At 49.2% G+C, this 20,657-nt stretch overlaps 1 protein-coding gene across 4 annotated transcripts in view; it reads right to left on the reverse strand.

Annotated features, from left to right (window-relative positions):
* The window catches only part of Ctif (cap binding complex dependent translation initiation factor), a 241,271-nt gene that overhangs the window by 167,431 nt on the left and 53,183 nt on the right, over window positions 1-20,657 (reverse strand). For 3 of the 4 annotated variants that reach the window (XM_050151593.1, XM_050151595.1, XM_050151594.1), the window contains exons 2-3: window positions 17,653-17,858; window positions 7,264-7,335 (exon numbers count right to left, since the gene is read on the reverse strand). In XM_050151593.1, the coding sequence (XP_050007550.1) occupies window positions 7,264-7,335; window positions 17,653-17,832 (252 nt within the window). In that variant the 5' untranslated portion in view covers window positions 17,833-17,858. The remainder of the gene's footprint in view (window positions 1-7,263; window positions 7,336-17,652; window positions 17,859-20,657) is intronic. The other variant, XM_050151596.1, reaches the window with a different exon arrangement.

A 20,657-nucleotide genomic window follows, 5' to 3' on the forward strand; every position in this document is an offset into this window, starting at 1 on the left:
GGCAGGCGGGGAGGGTGGGGCCACGTATCTTCTCCACCACCCTGAGGATTTCCGCCCGCCTTGGCCACTCTGAAAGCATAATCATGTCTCCCTGTCGGTTTGGTTTGCATTTGTGCAATGGCTAGCGATGCTGAAATGCCACAGAAGACTCTGAAGAAGCCGGGTTCTATACTTTAAAAAATAAAGCTGTGTTGAAATAGCTGTTTGAACTTGTAAGAAATAATCCAAACAGACTCCAGCTTCCCTCCACAGGGAAACTCATGAAAGTGGAACTCGGGGTTACCTTGGAGATGCAGACACTGATACAGCCAGGGCACAAGGCCCTTCCCTTACAGGACTGCCACTGTGGCCCCCTTTTGGGCCAGACCCATCCCTATCCTTGCCTCTGTCCCCTCTCCACAGCCTAGCAACAACCGCCTGCTCTGCATGTCCCCCTACAGAAATGGAATCATGGATTGTGCAGCTTTAGGGAACTGGATTTCTCCCGCACAGCATCATCTAGAGAGTCACCCAGGGTGCTGTGGCCACCGGCTACTCCTTCCCACTGGCGGACACCACAGCATATTTGATCACTCACCCACGGAATGACTGGGGGTGTCTTAGCTAGGATTACTATTGCTGCAACGAAACACCATAACCAGACTCAAGTAGGGAGGAAAGGGCTTCTTCAGCTTACACTACCACATCACAGGTCACCATCTAAGGAAGTCAGGACAAGAACTCACACAGGGCAGGATCCTGGAGGCAGGAGATGATGAGAAGGCCACGGAGGAGTGCTGCTCACCGGCCTGCTCCCCATGGCTTGCTCTGCCTGCTTCCTTAGATCAGAACCACCCACAATGGACTGGACCCTCTCCATCAATCACTAATTAAGAAAGCGCCTTACAGACAGTGCTTATACAGAGGCGTCTTCTCAGTGGAGGCTCCCTCCTTCCAGCTGACCCTAACTGTGTCAAGCTGGCATAAGACCAGCCAGCACAGGGTGACTGCAGCCAGCTTCCCACTCAGATGTAGCTGCTATCAACTTGAGGGCAGGTTTCTGTGTGAACAGAAGCTTTCATTTTCTGCCCATGACTCATCCCTTCCTCTGTGTATGGCCTTCTCCAGGGCACAGGTCTAATGCTGAGGAAGGTCGACTTAGCATCTCCGGCTGGCATTAATCACCGGTCTTTGTCACTGTTTAGAACCTTCTGGTTCTTGCTATGACAAATGACTTCCGAGGGAAACTAGGTCATTTTCATGTTAGGAGACCGAATTCTCCTTCAGTCTTTGTGTCAGCTAGCTTGCTGAGATGCCACCTCTGCCAGGCCAAGAGGTCAACAGGTGGGAACCAAACTTCCAAGAAGGATGCCCTAACTATGACAAAGGGAATTCTTCTGGAATGAGGATGCTCAGCTTTCAAAGCCTGGGAAACAGCTCAGAGTCAAACAGATGCAGCGAAATGGTGCAGCCAGGTTACAGCCTGAACCACCAAAGCGAGATCCTTGGAGTTCTTTTTTTCCATGTGATGATGGGTAACAATGATAACTACTAAGCTAGGTATAGTGGCACACACTGGTAATCCCAGTGCTCAGGAGGCTGAGGCAGAAGATCATGAGTTCTAGACCAGCCCAGGTTATATAGTAACACCCTAACTCAGAAAAAGGCAACTGCACCATCCAGCTGGGTTCCAGTGGGTTGTTTGAAGCTTTTAAGATTTGGGATTGCTTGTTACACAGCATCATCTTGGCTGTACTGACTGACACAAGGCACTGACTTCAGTATAAAACAGAAAAAAAAAATAAGATATACAAATACATGAAGAAAGACAAGACTGGACAGAAGTTCCAACATCTGAGCCCAGCAGGCCCTTCAGCCCTGATAGCTAGTCCTACCCAGCATAAGCCGTCAATGCTAGCTGTGCTTGTGCCTACTACCCCAGCACCCTAATACCATGTCCAACTTCATTTTTACTAATCTTTCCTCCTCCTTTTTTCTTTCCATCTACTCAAGCATTCTACCGAAAGGAAGGAATCAATTCTCATGTCCAGAGACCAACAGGGCCATTCAGAATGACTCTAGTCATTCTGCTGGTCACATCTGTTGGGGGGGGTACTTCAGGCATATGTCTTGAATCCACATTGGGTTACTGAATCGTCACTCTATATGTTAGCCAAGCACACAGCGTTCAGCGAGCACCAATGCCACAGAGAGCCGAGGCACAAACAAAGAGAAGCAGTTTCAGCATCCAGGTGGTTTTTCTAAGGCATTAACCATACCGATGCCTTTCTAATTGTCTACAAACCAACATCCTGCCATCGCTGGTCAGCCAGACCAGACGGCTGTGTCTGACCTTTGCCAAGGTTGGGGGACTGGAGTGTTTGGTGTTACCCTAGCTGCCGTCTGCCATCCTTTGAGCCCGTTGTTGTAGCACCAGCTTGCAGGATGGCACAGAAGCCCAGACTTAGGCCAGTGTCTTATTGGTGGGAGAGGTAATTAGAATCAGTGTGACTCCTCCAGGGTCACCTAGGGGCAAGGCTCTTTCCCTCTCATAATGGGGTGTCCTACACCACACCTACCATTCCAGAGAAGGTGAGATTACACTCATTGGCCACAACCTGACATCACTCCTCCCGCTCCCCCAGATTTCCCTGGGCTTCGTGAGCGCTCCACTGTCTGATAAGGAGGTGTGCTGATTGGGTTCCCAGCAATCATTCCACCGCCAAAAGAACAGTTGTCCCGGACCATCAAGTCCTTCAGTCAAGAAGTCTGTCTCAAGGTCCAAACAGAAGCTACGCTGTGTTTTATATGTTCATTCCTTCTCTGGGCATGTGTGAGCAGATGGAGCAGACACCTCCAGCCCGCACGTGGACAAGGTCTCTGAAGTCAGTGCCACTGGTCTAGCTGTTCACTCAGCTGTCGCCACGTGTTAACCCCACTGCAGTGACAGTCAGAGCATGTCCCATCATCCTCACAAAATGAGTGGCGGGAGCAGCCTCTAGGAAACAGGAGTTGGGAGGAGGGGGCACACTTCCAGATACAGCTGAATCCTGGCTCCTGGCAGCTGGTTGATCTGGACTCCCTCCTCCTCCTTCATGGGATGCTGGCTACTCTGACTTGTCTGAAAGCATCCAGAGAGGGTCAGGTATGGTTTTGCATTAGTTGCAATAACCAAAGAATGAAAGCATTGCCTGCTGTAAGGAAATAAGCATCTCACTGCATGGCTGATCCCCATGGTCCCACCCACCCCCGGGCCTCTAGTTTGGAATCAGGCAATGCCACATTAGCCTCCTGGGTAGAAGGCAGGACCACTCCACCTGCTCCATCCTCACCCCCTGCTGATGACCTCTGCATGCCTAGTGTCAGTGGCCTAGGTGTGGCAGTCAGAGGGGCAGCTTGCTTTTAAGAGTCACTGTCAAATAAACGGATGTAGGTTTTGAGAGCAACCCTGCCTTTCTGACCCCAGAAAGCTCACAGATCCTGCGAGGCCTAAGGAAAAGGGCCTGCTAGGGAACGCCTGCATGGCTTGAGACTTGGCCAGTTCGAGGCAGGTTCAGCACTGTTACTGAGCCCAGTGCATGTAAGGCCCATGCCAGGGGAACTGAGATGTGAGTCAGTTGGCATGCCCTTCCTTGGGGTTACTTGGCTGAGGGGGAATGTGGGTATAGCAAACAGCTTGACTGTGACATGAATCAGTGTGAAGGTGTCTGTCTAGATAGCAGAGTACCGTAAAAAGGAATTCGGATGCGCTAACGGGAGTAGAATGCTCATGTCTAGTGATGTACTCTTGAGCAGGCAGTTCCCTGATCCTCCTCAACCAAGGCCTGCAAGCAGGCCAAGGCCGAGCAGGGCAGCCACAGGCCAGCTACCGGGGGCTTTCCTGCGGCGCTCTCCAGAGGTCCTCAGAGGAAGTCTGCTCCAGGAGGAGAGTCAGGATCCTAGGGATCAGACCCAGGGTGTCACTCACACCAATGGGACACAGAGATGGCAGGAGAGGCCATGGGTCATGGAAGAAAACCACACCCAAGCACGGCAGGTCAATCGAGAGGAGTCTGGAGCCAGCCTGACCTTGTGGAACTGTTAGACTGCTCCCCAATACTCTCCTGGGCTAGCGGAAGGAGAGACTGCCTTCCATCCTGCATCTGCTGCCCTGTGTTACCCAATTCCCAACTCAGCACATTAAGCCTTTTGCTGCTGACACACGATGCTGCCAGCCACTCTTGCCTCCCCATGTTGGGTAGTGTGGCACTTGGTGCCACCTCAGCCTTCTGTCAGGAGGTGCTCTTCCCATGGCTTTGTATAGCACACCCAAGTCCCTACCGCCCCACAGATGTGTATCTGAGCTCCAAGCTCATTTCCACCTGGGACTTGGCCTTTTCCAGGGTCCCTGAAGGAGGAAACGCAGCATCAGTTCAATCCAGGGCCTCACCCCAGACCCTTGACTCTACTGCCTTGGCTCTGAGCAGTTTTCACGGCACCATGTATGCTCCAACCCCAGTGCCGGCAAGCCAAGCCTTCTCCACAATCCAACACAGTCACTGCAAGACCTCACCCCAACTTCAAGGTGTAGGGCCATGTGGTTACTCATTGTGTGCGGGTACACCCCAGCCTCTCCTGTACTTCCTCCTTCTGAGACGACCAGAAGGGGCCACAGGTCAGGTGGTAGCAATGTTGCTGCTGTTTACCGCGAGCTATGTCAGAGAAGAAGATGGGCTAGTGTTCAGAATGTCACCTCCAGTCTAAGGTTCCTGCCCCACAGTGAACCTCTGGCTCAGTTACACCAGCCAAGAAAGCATCTCAGTCTCTTCTCTATTAGATTTCTATTAATTAATAGATTCTCTATTAATCTTCTCAGTTAGATTTCATTCTGAAGAAAGCTGCTCGCGCTGGGAGACTGCCCAGTCCCTCCCTGCGGTCAGCTGGACCTCACAGTATGCAAGGTGGCCAGGCAGTGAAGAGCCACACATAACCCTGCTGGGGGACAGCCATTCCATAAGCCCCACCGGTGCCACCACATTGCCTAGTCCAACCCCTTTGCCTACTGTAGGTGGAGAAACGGTGGAGCAGAACAGCTCAGAGGGGCCTAGGGTGGGGGATGATGAGGGGGTGGAGGAAGGGCCCTTGCTCAACCTCTGGAGATCCTGCCTGGACGGACAGTAGGAGGGCAGGGAGAGGGGGCTTGGGAAAAAGTGATAACAAGAGAGAATGAAGGATCCTACCCTGGAAACTTCTAGAACCAGACAACTACTGATCAAGAAACATGCAGTTTGTGTTGTCTAGCAGCCCCCCCCCCCCACCGGCGCCCCCGTTTGGAGCCACATCCAAGCCTGAATCTGTTGGAAGAGTCGGGGAGGACAACAGACAGAGCCACTGAGCTGTAAGGCATGGGCTAAGGTGAATGCTTCAGGAAGGAAAACAAGACTCCTGGCGAGGAGACAGGAGGCAGAGATGCCCTTGGAAGTACATGAGCTGCAACAGGGCAGGCAGAAGTACCCTGTTGGTACTGGGCAGACGAGATACCAGGGTGCAAGGCGCACAGTTCAGCTTGTTCAAACCCCCCTTCTCCTTGTTTCCCAGTCTGCTCCTCTGCAAATGGGATAGGAGTGCCTGAAGGACCCTCAGAGGCCACCCAGAAGCTTCTGGTTTTATCTGGGGAAGAAATTGGCTACCAAGTAGCAGAACAAAAACCAGAATCTAGGCTCCTGCCCCCAACCTGTCACAGAGCCATGTCTCTGCAGTTTAATACACATGTATAGGAAAGCCATAATGAGATCAAATACTCTGCACAATTAACAAAAAAATTAAAAGAGGAAACTGTTAATTAGTTTCCTGTCAACTTGACATCAGCTAATCATTTGGGAAGACAGACTCTCAACTGAGAATATGCCTTTATAAGACTGGACTATAGGCAAGTATGTTGGGCATTTTCTTGATTAATGGTTGATGTGGGAGGGCCCGCCTACTCTGGGTGGTGCCTGGGCATATGATCCTGAGTTGTTATAAGAAAGTAGGCTGAGCAAGCCAAGGAAGATCATTTCTCTATGACTTCTGTTTTGGTTCCTACCTCCAGGTTCCTGCCCTGCTTGAGTTCCTGCCCTGACATCCCTCAGTGGTCTGCATCCAGAAGGGTAGAAGTAAAAACCCTTCCTGACCAAGTTACTTTTAGACATTATCACAGCAATAGAAACCGTAACTAAAGTGGAAACAATTACACAAATGCTATGAGAATGAACTATGAAGACAGTCGTCTCCCCTAAACCTGGGGCAGCAAAGACCTGGAGTTCTTTCTGGAATGATCCAGAACTGAGCTGAGGACACTAAGCATCTTTCTTTGGAATAGAATAGAGACGAGGGGGTGGGGATTTGCTTTGCTTTTTATCCCTGCAGCGCTGGGGTGGAGGCTAGTGCCTTGCCCATGCTAAGTAGGTGCTCATCCCAGTAATGGGTTAATTGTGACCACCACAAGGGACTAAGGTAGGACCACACCCAAGCCAGTGAGCAAGGCAATGTGTCCCTAAAGCAACTGTAGGATCAAGAGGTGGAATTTAAGGTGGGAAAAGCCAACTCTGTAGGGCTTAGCTGGGGAGAGTGATTTCTTCAGATCCTAACCACATGGTTTTTATCAGTGAGAGCAGCTGGAAAGGTGGCACACCCATATCACCAGGACAGCACCCCAGGAGCAGCTGCCTTCTTCTCCTGGCCATATAGCCCCTCAGGACTCCTGGGCATATAACAGGCCCTTAAAGTGCCAGGATGCCTGGGTGGGAGAACGCCCCCTACCCCAGAACATCTGTGGACGGGGGCATCCAGACCTCTGAACTCCTCCACACGCTCCACTCCCAGGTCTTCGTAGACCCAGAAAAGGGATTTCCAAAGCACCCAGTCAGCTTCAAAACCCCGAGTCCCAGTGCTAGTGGGTCCATCAATGTCAGCACCCAGACTCGTTTGCTCACTTGACGTCATACAATATTCCACAAAGGACACCACAGAGCATCCCACCACCCTCCTCTCAGTGGGCATCTAGGCTGCTGCCAGATGTAGCATTACATAAAAGCAAAAAACAGAAGAGCAGTCTTCAGAATCCACGTGAGGCTGGCGGGGCACTCCAAGGTGACAAAGGAATTAAGGAAGGCGTCCTAGAGGTCCTGTACCTTACTGGCTCTCACACTTCTGCGTGCTTCCCTGATCCCCATCATTTAGGAGTCACCCAAGGGCCAGCCCCAGAGTCCCAGAAAAGCAAGACACGTGACAGCTTCCAGATGGAGGACAGAGCTGGTTCCCTACCTGCTGTGGCGGGGCTCGCCCTCTGGAGAAGGAACAGCCACCATCCAGCTGCTCTCTGCAGTCAGAAGTCCACTGCAGGCAGAAAGGAGGGGTTAGTGACAGCAGGGCTCGTGCTCACCCTCACTCTGCCTCCCAGCAGGCTCATCAGGAAACCCGACCCATCCCTAGTCCAAGGTGGCCCCTGGGTATATGGCTGGGGAAGCCCTAAGTTCACCTAAAGTCAACCAAACATGACACCTAGTTATTTTGGACAACCAGTATCACCCCTGACCATCTGGGCAGGCTCCAGCCATGCTGGCTGTGTATCATGCTAAGGGACACGGTTGGAGCTGGAAGGCAGCAAGTGTGTGTAGCTCTATACACCTAGCTCCAAATGACTATGAGCTGTGGGACACTGGTCTGTACCCTGTCACTTGTATTTTAAATAAGCGCTAATTGGCCAGTAGCCAGGCAGGAAGTATAGGCGGGGCGATCAGGCAGGAAGTGGAGGCAGGGCAACGAGAATTCTGGGAAGAGGGAAGTTTCAGTCTGCAGTCCTCACCCAGACAGAGGAGAAGCCAGACACAGAGCAAGCAAGATATGGACTGCCTCACTGAAAAAGGTACCAAGCCATGTGGCTAACACAGACAAGAATTATGGGTGGATGTAAGTTATAAGAATTAATTAATAAAAAGCCTGAGCTACTGGGCCAATCAGTTTATAATTAATATAGACCTCTGTGTGATTTCTTTGGGACTTAACGACTGCAGGAACCAGGCAGGACAGAAACCTCAGCCAACAACTATTATCTGGTATCATGGAGAACCTGCAGACATGTCTCAGAAGACTAGCAGAGGAATGTCCCAACGTGTGGCCGACTACCACCTACACAGGAGTCCCCAAAGTTAACCATATGGAGGACCCTGGGCTTCACTCTCTATTGGTGACCCAGAGACTCTGGGGCTACGGCCCAGGATTAGCATTTTGACCAACTCCCACGAGCTGCACTGGAAGCTTCTGGAATCCATGGGCTCTCTCCCATGCTGTTACCCATTTAATGACCAGGACAATGCTGGGCAACTCTGTGAAGCTGGCCATTGCACAGATACACCAAAGCAGGATGGCAGCCCTCTGCCAAGTGCGGGCCAGCTTCGAGGTAGTGTTAGACTTTAGTCAACCTCTCTGGTTTGGCCTCACACGCACCTTAGCCTACTCCTAGTGGCTTGCACAGCAAAAAGAGTATGTCCCCAGCCAGAGCTGGGTAGGGAGGGCTCCAGGCCAGTGCAGGCACACTGTGGCTGAGGACAGTATGCCCAGGGCAGGAAAGACCTTTCACTGTGACACTGATGCTAGAGCCAAGTTCAAGTAAACTCCAAGGACATGGAATGAAAGGCACAAAGATAAAGCCACAGCCTCAACTGTAGTTCCCACGCCAGCTTTTTTAAAATTAAGTTAAGCAATATGTCTGACATATTCAAAATATTATTACTTATTGATAATAAAAATATAAGACAGGGCCCATGATTGTAATACCCCTGAGAGAAGCTGAGGCAGGAGGATCCTGAGTTTGAGCTTCAAAGAAAAACAAACAAAACAAACATTAATTAGCCTTTTGACATCTGTGCTGGCTAGTTTTGTCAACTCAATACAAATCTAAACATAGGGTGAAGAACATGCATGAATTCTTTATACTATTATCAGTATTTTGTATTTTAAAAATTATTTCAAAATTTTATATATATGTATATATATATATATATATGTTTTTAAGTATGTATACACACACACACACACACACAAGGTCACCTGACTCAAGGATTCTTAAGCTAGAGGAATCAGTACTACACACAGGGTTTTATGTGCTGGGACCCTCCACTGTCTCTCAAAATGACAGAGTTTTCTCCAGGCCTTTAAGGAGACCCTGATACCCACCCAGCTCACTGGTCACACCTCTCCTGTGCTCTGTACCTGCCAGACTGACCTCTGCTCTGTGCCTCAATGTGGTCTATATCCCCACCCAAGAACTCTGATTTGGTCATTACCTCTGCATGGAGTACCTGTTCCTAAGCAACCTTGGTCTCCCACGGCCTCCTTCCAACAGCTCTGGCCTCCACCCCTTCTTGCCTCATGACCAATGCCTGCCTCCTATCACCCTACCCCATCCTACCTACCAGAAAGCAAGCTCTGGCAAAGCAGGGATCATGGCTGTTTCTGAGCATCGCTTTGTTTCAGAACCTACAACCATGCCTGAACGAATACATGCTAGCTTGAGTCATACTGTACTCCTGGGCCACCAGTAGGCAGCAGAAAAAAGAACAGATGTAAACAACTACACTTTATCCTAAAAAGCCCCCACCTGACAAAGTGTGGGAGATCATGGTAAATAAATGACAAAGCTAAAATTGATGTATATTAGCAGAGCAGCTTCGTAAAAGGTAAACACAAAAAAGTTCACAATTATTATCAGTCCTTGTCACAAAATGATAGTGGATTATTTTTTTCCTGGTTTCCCAGTGGTCTTTGTTTTTCTAATTGTTGCTTTAAAACCAAAACGAATTTTAACATATTGGGGGAAATGGCTAGTAAGTGAGTTAAAAAGTATTCAGCCTCACTAGAAGATGGACCGTGCAAAATCAAACGGTGGGATGTCCCAACACACTGGTGCAGTAGGAAGGATGGAAGAGTCACTTGGAGAGCAGCTTGCCAAGAGTCACTAAAATTAATTCTACTTCCCAGCATTTACCCAAAGAAATTCTTTTATTTGTACGGAAGGAAGCAAACTAGCCACTGCATTTCCAGGGGAACACTGACAGGTGGAGTGGGTTCCTACCATTAAATGAAGGGTTAAACAGGGGCTCACTGTGAACCACTGGACAGTCACGTAACAGCACAGTGGATGCCTGCGCCTGGAAGAATCCTGAGGTACATGGGTTGGGGGAAATGTGAACGTTGTATGACTTTGAAATAGTATTATTTCTATAGGTGGGTTTATCAGAAGACATCTAAATGGGTAAGGAAGTTAACTCAACAGAGACACAGTTGTGGAAGGGTTGTATCAAATGGAATATTTATTAATTTTTTGTTTGTTTGTTTGTTTTTCAAGACTAGAGTTTCTCTATATAACCCTGGCTGTGCTGGAACTAGCTCTGCAGACCAGGCTAGCCTCATACTCACAGGTCTGCCTGTCCCTGCCTCCCCAGCGCTGGGATTAAAGGTGTGCGCCATCACTATCTGATGGATATTTGACTCTTCTGTGACATGCATATGTAGTTAGGGAATACTCATGAAATTAAAAGAAATAAAATAAGAAGAGGCACGCAATGAATTTCCCATGCTCAGTCACTCATGGGTCTATTAACCCACCTCTGTTGAGCCTTTCATGGCTGACCCACCATTGAGCCAAGACAACTGAGAAAATGGATCCCAAAGTAGAAAAACAATACAGAAGTGGGATAGCAAGGGAATGCAGGGATGGAGGGCAGGTGGATAGAGACGCGGAATGGCAGGAGGAACGTGGAGAGACAGGAGGGAGAGACACGTGAGGAGCCAGGAAGCCGATGGATGCTCTCATCCCCTCCTACGTATTAGCACTGCCAAGCTTCTTCATTAGAGTCCTTGGAATTCAGACAGAATCCAGGCCGTTCGCCTGCCTCCTAGCATCAAAAGGGACTGCAGGAAGCTGCCTACAGGCTCTGCAGCTCGTAATTGAACCCGTTTGAAAGAGTGGATCAGAAACTTGTGCCTTCATTAAATGTGCCAGCCATTGGCCACATCCATACACTCTGCCCTCCCAAGAGATCCCACTCGGAGGCAGCTGGCCTCGGAGAAGGGAGAAAGCTGTGTCCCACCTGAGGTGTTAACCCTACTAGGATATCAGAGTCACCAGGGGCCTACACATAGGCTAATACTCAGATTCTTCCTCATTCAGCTGCATCTCTGGTGTAGGGCCCAGTTAACCAACGTTTTCTAATGTCTTTACGATCCTGTTTGGCTGGCTGTAAATGCACACCTACCAACACCAAAGGTGCCAAGCATTTCCCACCATAGCATCCCCTTACAAAGGGTCAATAGCCAATAAGACTGAGTCCTAATTCTCTTCTATACATTAACCACCTGACACTATTCATCCTAGCTGGGAACAAGAAGAAAGTGGGAGAGGGGTGGGCCTCTTAGGACCAGGAAGGTTGCTTTGACTACTTTCTAAGTCTGTGTCTCCATTTCCCACATGCAGAACAAAGCTAAGTCCTTCTCCTAAGGATGAAGTGAGGACAACTTATTTAATTAAAAAGATGATCTTATGTCCATGGATATTTTGTCTGCATGATTATCTTTGCATGCGTGCATGAATGGTGCTTGCAGAAGCTGGAAGAGGGCATTGGATCCCTTGGAACTGGAGATACAGATGTTTGTGAGTTGCCAAGTGGGTGCTGGGGATTGAGCCTGGGTCCTCTGGGAGAGTAGCCAGTGCTCTTAATCTCTGAGCCATCTTTCCAGCTCCAAGGAAATGTAAGATGTAACTTTGGTGACTTAAAATTCATTAGCGAACAGGAAGTCTTTTTAAAAAGACTTTTATTTTTTAAAGTTTATGTGTGTAATATGTTTGCCTCCACGTGTGGATGCCACATTTGTGTGAGAGAAAAGGTCATTAACGTTGGCAAAAGAGTGCGATCTTAAATGTGGTATTAGGGAAGAGTTGGGACACTTCAAACATCCACAGCTACTCATTTGTTTTCATTACATTTCCTGTTGTAGTGAGAAGACATTTGGACAGCATCTCACAGGAGAGGGTCTGTCCGGGTTTATAGCTCAAGAGTACTGTCTGTCACTGTGGGGAGTCAGGGGACAAGAGCTGGAAGCAGCTGGTCCTATCACATTGGAGAACACAGCAGTGAACTTGTACTGATGCTGGGTTCACTCTGTCAACTTTGTTCAGTTCAGGATCCCTTGTCCAGGGAATGGTCCTACCCACAGTCAAGATCTCTTGCCTGTATCATTCGATGTAATCAAAGATAATCATAGGCATGCCTTGAGGTCCATCTCCCAGGTGATCCTAGACTATAGATCTAAGAGAGGGAAGCTATCCATCCATCTATTACCTATCATTCCATCCACCACCCACCTGTCTACCTACCCATCCATCCATCTATACACTCACCCACCCACCCACCTATCCACCCATGCATCTACTCATCCATCCATCCATCCATCCATCCATCCATCCATCCACCCACCCACTCACCCATACACCCATCCATCTACTCATCTATCCATCCATCCATCCATTCATCCATCCATCCATCCACTCATCCATCCATCCATCCATTCATCCATCCACCCATCCATCTACTTATCTACCTACCTATCATCTACCTAGAGGGTCACGGTTGAAGGTTTGATGCCACTCTACTCTCAAAGTAAGGCTTTGGAGAAGTAATTGCAGGGAGCGGATCCAACCAATGGACCCATCCACATTTACATGGATAAATGAGAGGCAGTGAAAAAGTGTAGAGGGAGGACCTGATTGGAGGAAATGGAGCCATATTTTTGAAGGGTATATTTTGTCTCCAGTCTCTTTGGCTCTCTATCTCCTTTTCCTGTCTGCCAGGAGGCATGCAGCTTTTTTTTTTAAGTCATGTTCCCTGCCATGTTCTGCCTTGCTATAGCCCAGAAACAGCAAGCCAGATGATCATGACTGAAACATGACAGAAAAGAAACTCCAGACTCTTCCTGTCACAGCAATGAAAACTGCCTAATTATCTGTCTCTTTCTTTCTTCCTTTCTTTCTTCCTTTCTTTCTTTCTTTCTTTCTTTCTTTCTCTCTTTCTTTCTTTCTTTTTCTTCTTTCTTTTCTCCTCCCTCCCTCCCTCCCTCCTTCCCTCCCTTCTTCCTTCTACCTACCTACCTACCTACCTACCTACCTACCTATCCACTTGTCTTTCTTTTCTAGTGTTGCTGGGTTAGGGATGGAGAACACAACAGTACAAGCATCACGAGGCTTTCCTTTCTCAGTGTTCACTGTCATTGCTCAGATTCTAAAAAAAAGTATGCTACCAATAGAAGAACAATATTCTTTTCCACTCCCTTAAACTTTACTAAGGTTACCAAAAATCTTAACATATTTTCTTTCTCAGAAATATCAAAACATCACCACAGACAGGCAGACAGAGACATTCTTTGTGTGCCTGTGTGTTTTTTAAAATTCCATTTAAAATAGTCATCAGATTAAATAGAAACAGGCAAAGTGCATTGGCAGAACTATTTCCTACAAAGCTGTGTCAATAGTGATTTTTTTTAAACAAATGTCTCTGAAAGATGGGTCTAATATGGTCCCCGAGTGAAGCTGGCCACCACTGTCCCTCCCGTGGGTGTTTGTGGGCGTGGGGAGAGACTCAGGACCAGTCTTTCTTCCCTCAGTAGCAGATAGCCTGGAATCAGGCAAGGTGCTCGCACACGTTCAGCCAACGTCAGAGCACGCAAAAAGTTTAAGGATGTACCCTAATGTCACAAATGGCAGTTTTCCCTAGACTGCAAACCTTAGCATCCATCTAAAGCCCTGTCAGAGGCCTGGCTATCCTGATCTGTCACAGATCCGGGCATCGAAGTGTGAGTCAGGTCCATCTGAGCTAGCAGCATGAAAAAGCGCAGGGCCAGCCTGTGGACATTCCACTAGCTCACCCTCCCTCCTCTCTCTCTCTTCGTCCTCCACTCTCCTTTCCTCCCTCTGTTGTCTGTCTGTCTGCCCCTTCTGCATGCTGTGGGATATTTGTACCCTGTGTGAAGATAAATTGTGATTGGTTTAATAAAGAGATAAATGACAGGAGGTGTAGGTGGGACTTCTGGGCAGAGAGAGGAAGTAGAAGAGGAATCAAGGTATACAAAACGCCATGAAGATGCAGAACGAGTTGGACTCACACAATGGGAGAGAGGTAATGCCACGTAGTAGAATGTAGACTAATAAAAATATGGGTTGATTTGAGTTATAAGAGCTAGTGAGACAAGTCTAAGCTACGGCCAAGCTCTCATAATTGATAGTAAGTCTACGTGTTGTTATTTGTGTTCTGGTGGACCCAAGTAAAATCTGATTACACCTGTCTGCTTCTCCGTTTCTCTCTGTGTTCTCTCTCCCTCTGTTTGTCTCTCAGTCTTTCCCCCGTCTGAGAGAGAGACAGAGACAGAGACAGAGATAGAGAGACAGAGACAGAGACAGAGAGATCAGCAGTCCTCAGCAGGCAGGCCAGGGGGTAAGACTCCTTCTCAAAGTGTCTAACTACAACTGTTCTGGCCTCTCCTGTTCCCACAGGTTGCTTAATCACGTGAGGCCCCCTGGCTTCCTCAGATTCTCTCCTTGCAAGAGCATATTTCAGCTGAAAATGCCTTTCAAGGAAGCCCTACTGCAGGCCCCAGCCCCACACAGAGGCAGGCAATGCATGGCGCATGCCAAGGACATCAGCTTAGACGTTTCCAGATCTCTGCAGCATTTCTTTCTTTTTGAAATCAATTTGATTGAGAAACAGGCAGGCGATTAGCCAGACTCCTGGGTGTGTATACAAGGCCATTTCTAATTAAAGGAACCAGGAACCGCAGAGTCCATAGATGCCTTCAGATTCTAATCAGACTAACTGTGGATGGCGGGGCCTGGTTGGAGGAAGGAGGTCTGCATGTGGTGTGGAACTTTTTGTTACTACTCCACTCCGCTTCCTGTCCCCCACAGTGTGAACTTCTCTGTTCCTCCACACACTCCCACCACGATGGACCAAAACCTGTGAGACTGTGAAATAGATATACTTTTCTTCTAAATGAAAAAAAAAGTACGTTTTTCTTCTCTGTGTGTGTGTGGAATGTATGTGTGTATACATACTTACATGTATGAGTGTACATATTCACATGTGTGAGTATGTGCACACATACGGTATGGTGTTGGTAGTGTGTATATGTGTATATATATGTATGTGCATATGTATATGTGTGTGTTTATGTATATGTGTGTATGTGTGTGTGTTTATGTGTGTGTGTGTATATGTGTGTGTGTGTGTGTAGAGACCAGAAGATAACCTCAAGTGTTTGTTCTCACCCTTCACCTTGTCTGAGACAAAGTCTCTCTACTTTTCTCGTTAGCCCCGTGTATACCAGGCCAGCCAGCCCGTGAACCTCAGATGACGTTCTCATCTCCCCGTCTACACAGCTGGACAAGTGCCAGGATTGCAGATACTTGCTACCATGTCCAGCTTTACATAGTTCTAAGGATTTGAACTCAGGTCCCCACACTTGTGTGTAAACACTTTACCCACTGAGCCATCTCTCAAGCCCTTACGTGAGGGATTTCATCACAACAAAGCAACAGTAACTAACATAGTGCCACAGACAGCTCAAACCGATGAAACCTTGGCTTTCAGGTCCAGGTCATGACATTGCTAACTGTTTAGGAGAGTGGCTTAAATTAGATGGAAGGGTACAAATGACACACTCCTACCATCTTGTGTCATTTGCAGATCACCAGGTCATGCTCCCACTGTCCCATCCAAGGCATTCCTCCTGGATGGCAGGTACCTCGCCCTCCATGTTGTCCTTTCGGGTGCTTTTAGAGAGCCTGGCAATGCACCAGTGTCCCAAGCTATGAACCTCGGTGCTGGCTTTTCCCTCACATCCACCACGGCTTTCTTCTGGTCAGTTCTCGCTGGTTCCTCCTCTTCGTGCATCTATCCAGGTGTTCCTGAGCCAGAATCAGCCCTGCACCTCCTGTCCACATGGTCCCCTTCTCTCTACATTGTCAGCCTGAGGCTCCTCCCCTCCTCCAGCATTCAACCCCCTGGGTAGGTCTTGGCTCCTCTTCTGGCCCCAGCTTTGGCATGCATGGCTCCTTCAGTCCACAAGCTCTTTACCCACCATCTGGCCTCCTTCCTCATCTTTCACCGACCTCACCTTGACCATTCTTTAATACTGCAAAATAGCAGCTCTCTTGAGAAGTACCCACCCAATGCATTGGGTTTGTCACTCTCTAGGTCCCTCAATGCTGTGCTTAAATCTGTTAGAATATCTGAGGTAAAGAAAAAAAATAAAACAAAACAACAACAAAAACCTCCAAAATAAAACCTTCCAACTTTGCTTCAAAAAACAAAGCAAAAACAAAGTAAATAAATAAATCAACAAATAAGCCCTGGCTCCTGAGCTGTTTGTTTTGGCCTTCCTAGCTGAGATGGTGGCCAGCACCTGAGCAGAAGTTCCACAAAGGCGGGGCTTCTACTCACTCCCAATCCCCAACATCTCCCAGATCCCTCAGAGGGCTGGTGCACCAACCCACCCCTGGGCGTTGATTGGGTAGTGAGCAGATTATGGTCTCACACGCTCGTGGTTTTAGACCATCAAGGACACTAAGGAAATAGTGTAGGACTATCTTCTTCCCCTAGTGCTCCGGGAAATGGGGCAGGGAACTCCTGTTTCTCATGGTTTCCTAGGTTGACTCTTGGTCTGGGCTTCATTCCGACTCCCTAAAAAGCTGGGAGACTAGATTTTTCTCCCTGCTGGGCAGTGAGCCAAGTAGTTGCGTTCAGCTCTTCTCTAAGGCAGGGATCCCAAGTGGTACACCATTTACTTGACCACCCAGGCTTGAAACAGGACAGCTACAAGAGAGGTCCCTGGTACTCTGACCCTGGACAGAAAAGAAGGCCCTTTCTTGTCTCCTCGTATGGGTGGCACCTGCCCTTGTCACTCTTGTTGTCCTGGACATTCCTGAAGCATTTGACAGATAGGAAAACTGAACCTCTGATATTGGGGGCTCTGCCCAAGGTCAAATGAGCAGCTAGAACCAAATCTGGAAGCAACTCTGGCAAGAATCTATTGGGGATGCACCGTGTTGGGCAAAGATGTGTGTGATAAAGACATCACAGCCCCAGCCTGCCAAGTAAGATCACCTCCCCTGCAAGGCCAAGCTGAGACAGATGGACCCAGGGGTTGAGACCATCCTGAGCTTCCTCTCTGAACGCCTCGTGCATCTAAGCGCATAGACATATAGCTTCCCGTAGAGCGCTACAGAAGACACAAACAACACAACTCTCTGCAGTTGAATTGAGACACGGTCCCAAGTCACAGTTCTCCAAAGACATGCATTACTGGTAACTGTGAGCTCCAGAGCTGCTCTAGAATGCAAGATTGTGGAGGTCAAGAAATCGTACTTGGCACATGGCAGGGTGGCTAGTAACTGTATATTAAGAAACAGGTAGTCTGCTTGGGTTCCAGAGATGGGTTCAAGGGTCAAGGGTGCTCAGCTAGGGGAAGGCTTCCTGGCTGGATCGGGATGCTGGGTCAGGTGGGACCACCACACCCCAGCAGTATAGGGAGAAATGCTAGGACATTAAGGTCTCTGGTATCACCTCTCTGGGTTTGTCCAGCCCTTGGACCCAGGCCAGCATTCACCTGGGAGATGTGGGACTGTGTCCTCTGGCTCTCCCCATCACCTTCCGGCTTGTCCGTCAGCAGCCCCTGCACCTGGTACTCCAGCACGTAGCTGTCAATGAAGCGCTCCAGTTCCTCGATCTCTTGGGAGCGGCTGCTTCCTGCCTCGGAGGAGGCTGACGCCGCTGAGGAGTTCTCCATTCCTCCAGCTCAGGGGCCCGGGGTGGCTGGGGGAGAAGAGAACAGACAGCCTCCGTGAGATGCTGCTGGAGGGCAGGACAAGGCCCCACTTGGGAAATTCTCTCCACTCTTAGGAGCAATTGGGTCTCCCAGTTGCCAGAAAAGTTAGTGGAATATTATTGGCTTATCTTTATCATCAAGAATATGCCAAGTTCCCACTATGGAGGGAAAGACACTGAGGCCAGCGGAGGCAGGGATTTGACATGAATCCACAGAACAGAGTGTGGGCTCGGTCCGCTACGGCAGCCTGTGGCCCCTCCACTGGGCTTTCCCAGGCTCGTGAGGCTCACGAACATGTGTCACATGAGGAAACTGGACATGGCAGTGATCCCACCTGGCTCACTGAGGCAAGGATAGGCATTGTGATTCATTTGTATCCTGCAATATCTTGGTACCAGGCAGGGGGAAGGACTGTCCCCTCTTGGACAATATTATATCCACATAATCTTCTAGGCTCCCTTCTGTTCCGGCTGCTGTTGTCCGATCCGCTCCAGGCACAACTGGTAGCACCTACCATCAGGTACCACCTGCTCAGGTTTGTTCAGACAGGAGACAGCTGCAGGGCCTGTCTGGCCCCTGATCCCTGTGACCTGGAAGTTAAGGATCTATCTAACACCTCACAGGGACACCCTGGACAGGAAGGAAGCCCTGCCTTTTCGTCTCAGAGGACAATTCCAAGGCAGCAGCTTTGTGACCTTCAGTGGGCCTGAGCAGACTGAGCCCCAGTTGTCTATAGCTAGCATCAGACCTCCAGAACCCCTCTCTTGCATCTCCTCCTGTTCCCTCTCCTCGGGCACACTGTTTACAGAGATGCCATCTGCCGGTCTTCTACCGAAGTCACTCCTGGAAAGCTGACCCTCACTCAAAGTGACAGGACCCCGAGCAGGTGCCAGGCAAGTCCTTCTCCCTGATCTCAGGTGGCAATCTCCTATGTCCATCAACCACTTCTCCTTTGTGTTTAAAATAAACACAAACACTCTTTCAAGCATGTCCTCAGTAGCTTTAAGTATGCTCACAATGCTACGTAACTATGACTACGTCCCATCTCCATTTCCGTAACTTCTCATTATCCCAAACAGAACCCCTTGGCTCACTCCGCATCAGCCCTTCACTGCCCTGGCCCAGGCCCTGGTAACCCTACCTTCCTTCTGACTCTATGACTTGCTGATTCTGGGGACTAGGTTTAAGTGGGGTCATGTCATAATTTTGTGATTAGTTTATATCACAGTGCATTCAAGGTCCATCCATGCTGTCACACAGCAGAACCGCATGCACTTTTATGGCTGCTGATGAGATGTTGTATTACAATAGCATGTCACTGGCCATCCGCTCACCCGTTCACTGGCATGCAGGCTGTGCTCGCATCTGGCTGTGGAGAATCCGCTATGAACATGGGTGTGGGAATATCTGTTTGCTATGCTGTGTTCAATTCTTTGGGGGCACGCACCTATAGGTCCCCCACATCTATAAGTCAATAAGGGGTGCTGCCTCCACCACACATGCTTCTTTCAATGCTTTCCCTTCTAAGTCACAGTGAGGGGAGATGGGAAAACCTCACGCAGCTGGCTGAGCTGGGAGCCGCAGAGGAGGCTTCTGGCCTTCACAGTGAGAGCGAACACAGAGGTTGGGACCAAGGCCAGCAAGGAAAGGAGAGACAAGGGTGTGCACCTGACTCAGTCACTCAAGTGGGATGCCCATCCCAGGAGCTGGCCTCTGCAGTGATTCCCTGGGACCTTGCCCTGCCCCTCCCTATTCCTTGCCAGGTGATGAATGAGGAGGACCAAAAGGCCAGGAGGAAAAGCGCTGAAGCTGCATTTTGTTGTAAAGGGCACCAAAGCGGAGGGTGGTACCCTGAGGCTGCAGACATGCACGACCAGGGCATGGGGCACATCTATGTCTGTCTGGTTGTGTTCTGAGACCTCCTTCCAGCTAGGCCACGCTCATGCTGCGCTACAGCCCCTCAGTGCCTGCCTGCTTATTTTAAGATCAGAAAGTAAAACACCCGTTCTCTGATGGAAAGACACCCTCCCTATACTGTTGTCCTCATCCCCAGACTCTCACAACCCAGCCCTTTATTGTTTGGCCCACAGTTGTTTGCTGCTTCCACAGAAAGCACACAAAGCGCAGGGGTGCCTGCTGAGGTACCTATCTCTCCTCCTCCTCCTGGTCTTACCTGGCTCTGAGCCCAGAAGCTCACAGCAGTCTCTCTCAGGCTATCAGGGTCTAGAGGAAAAGGGGGCCTAGAAACAATAAGATAGTCTCCACCCTTCATTATCCTCCTACCCACCACCTGCTCAGTGACAAATGGCATTAGGTGCTGTAAATTTAGCCAATCCTTTTAAGAGCAGACAGGCATTAGAGGCATTCCCCCTCCCTTCCCCGTTCAAGGATGAGCTGGGTGACCTGCAAGCCAGGCTAGATGCTGGGAAACTTGTCATTCCAGCCCCCGGGAATCCATCATTTTAGCCCCCTAACTTCCTCAACCTCATTCCCTAACCCACCCAGCACAGCTGCTGAACCTCACACAGGAAGCTGGGAAGTCTCAAAGTCTGCTTTCCTGGCTCAGTTTTTGGCTTTGGGCAACAACAAAGGACTCAACCACCTTGGAACACAGGGAAGCTGCAAGGGACCCTAGAAGTGAATAGGGGGATTGTTTGATGCTCCCAGGCTCAGAAGTCAGAGCTCTCCACTCTGCCTGATCCCAGCAGGATATCGACTCTGTATGAGGGCAACATCTGAGCTTTAAGGGCAGAGGACCCAACATGGGCTTGCTGTTTTATTTTTGC

The sequence above is a fragment of the Alexandromys fortis genome, unplaced genomic scaffold (assembly GCF_014885135.2).
Source record: "Alexandromys fortis isolate MF-2015 unplaced genomic scaffold, M_Fortis_MF-2015_v1.1 scaffold_71, whole genome shotgun sequence".
NCBI lineage: Eukaryota > Metazoa > Chordata > Mammalia > Rodentia > Cricetidae > Alexandromys > Alexandromys fortis.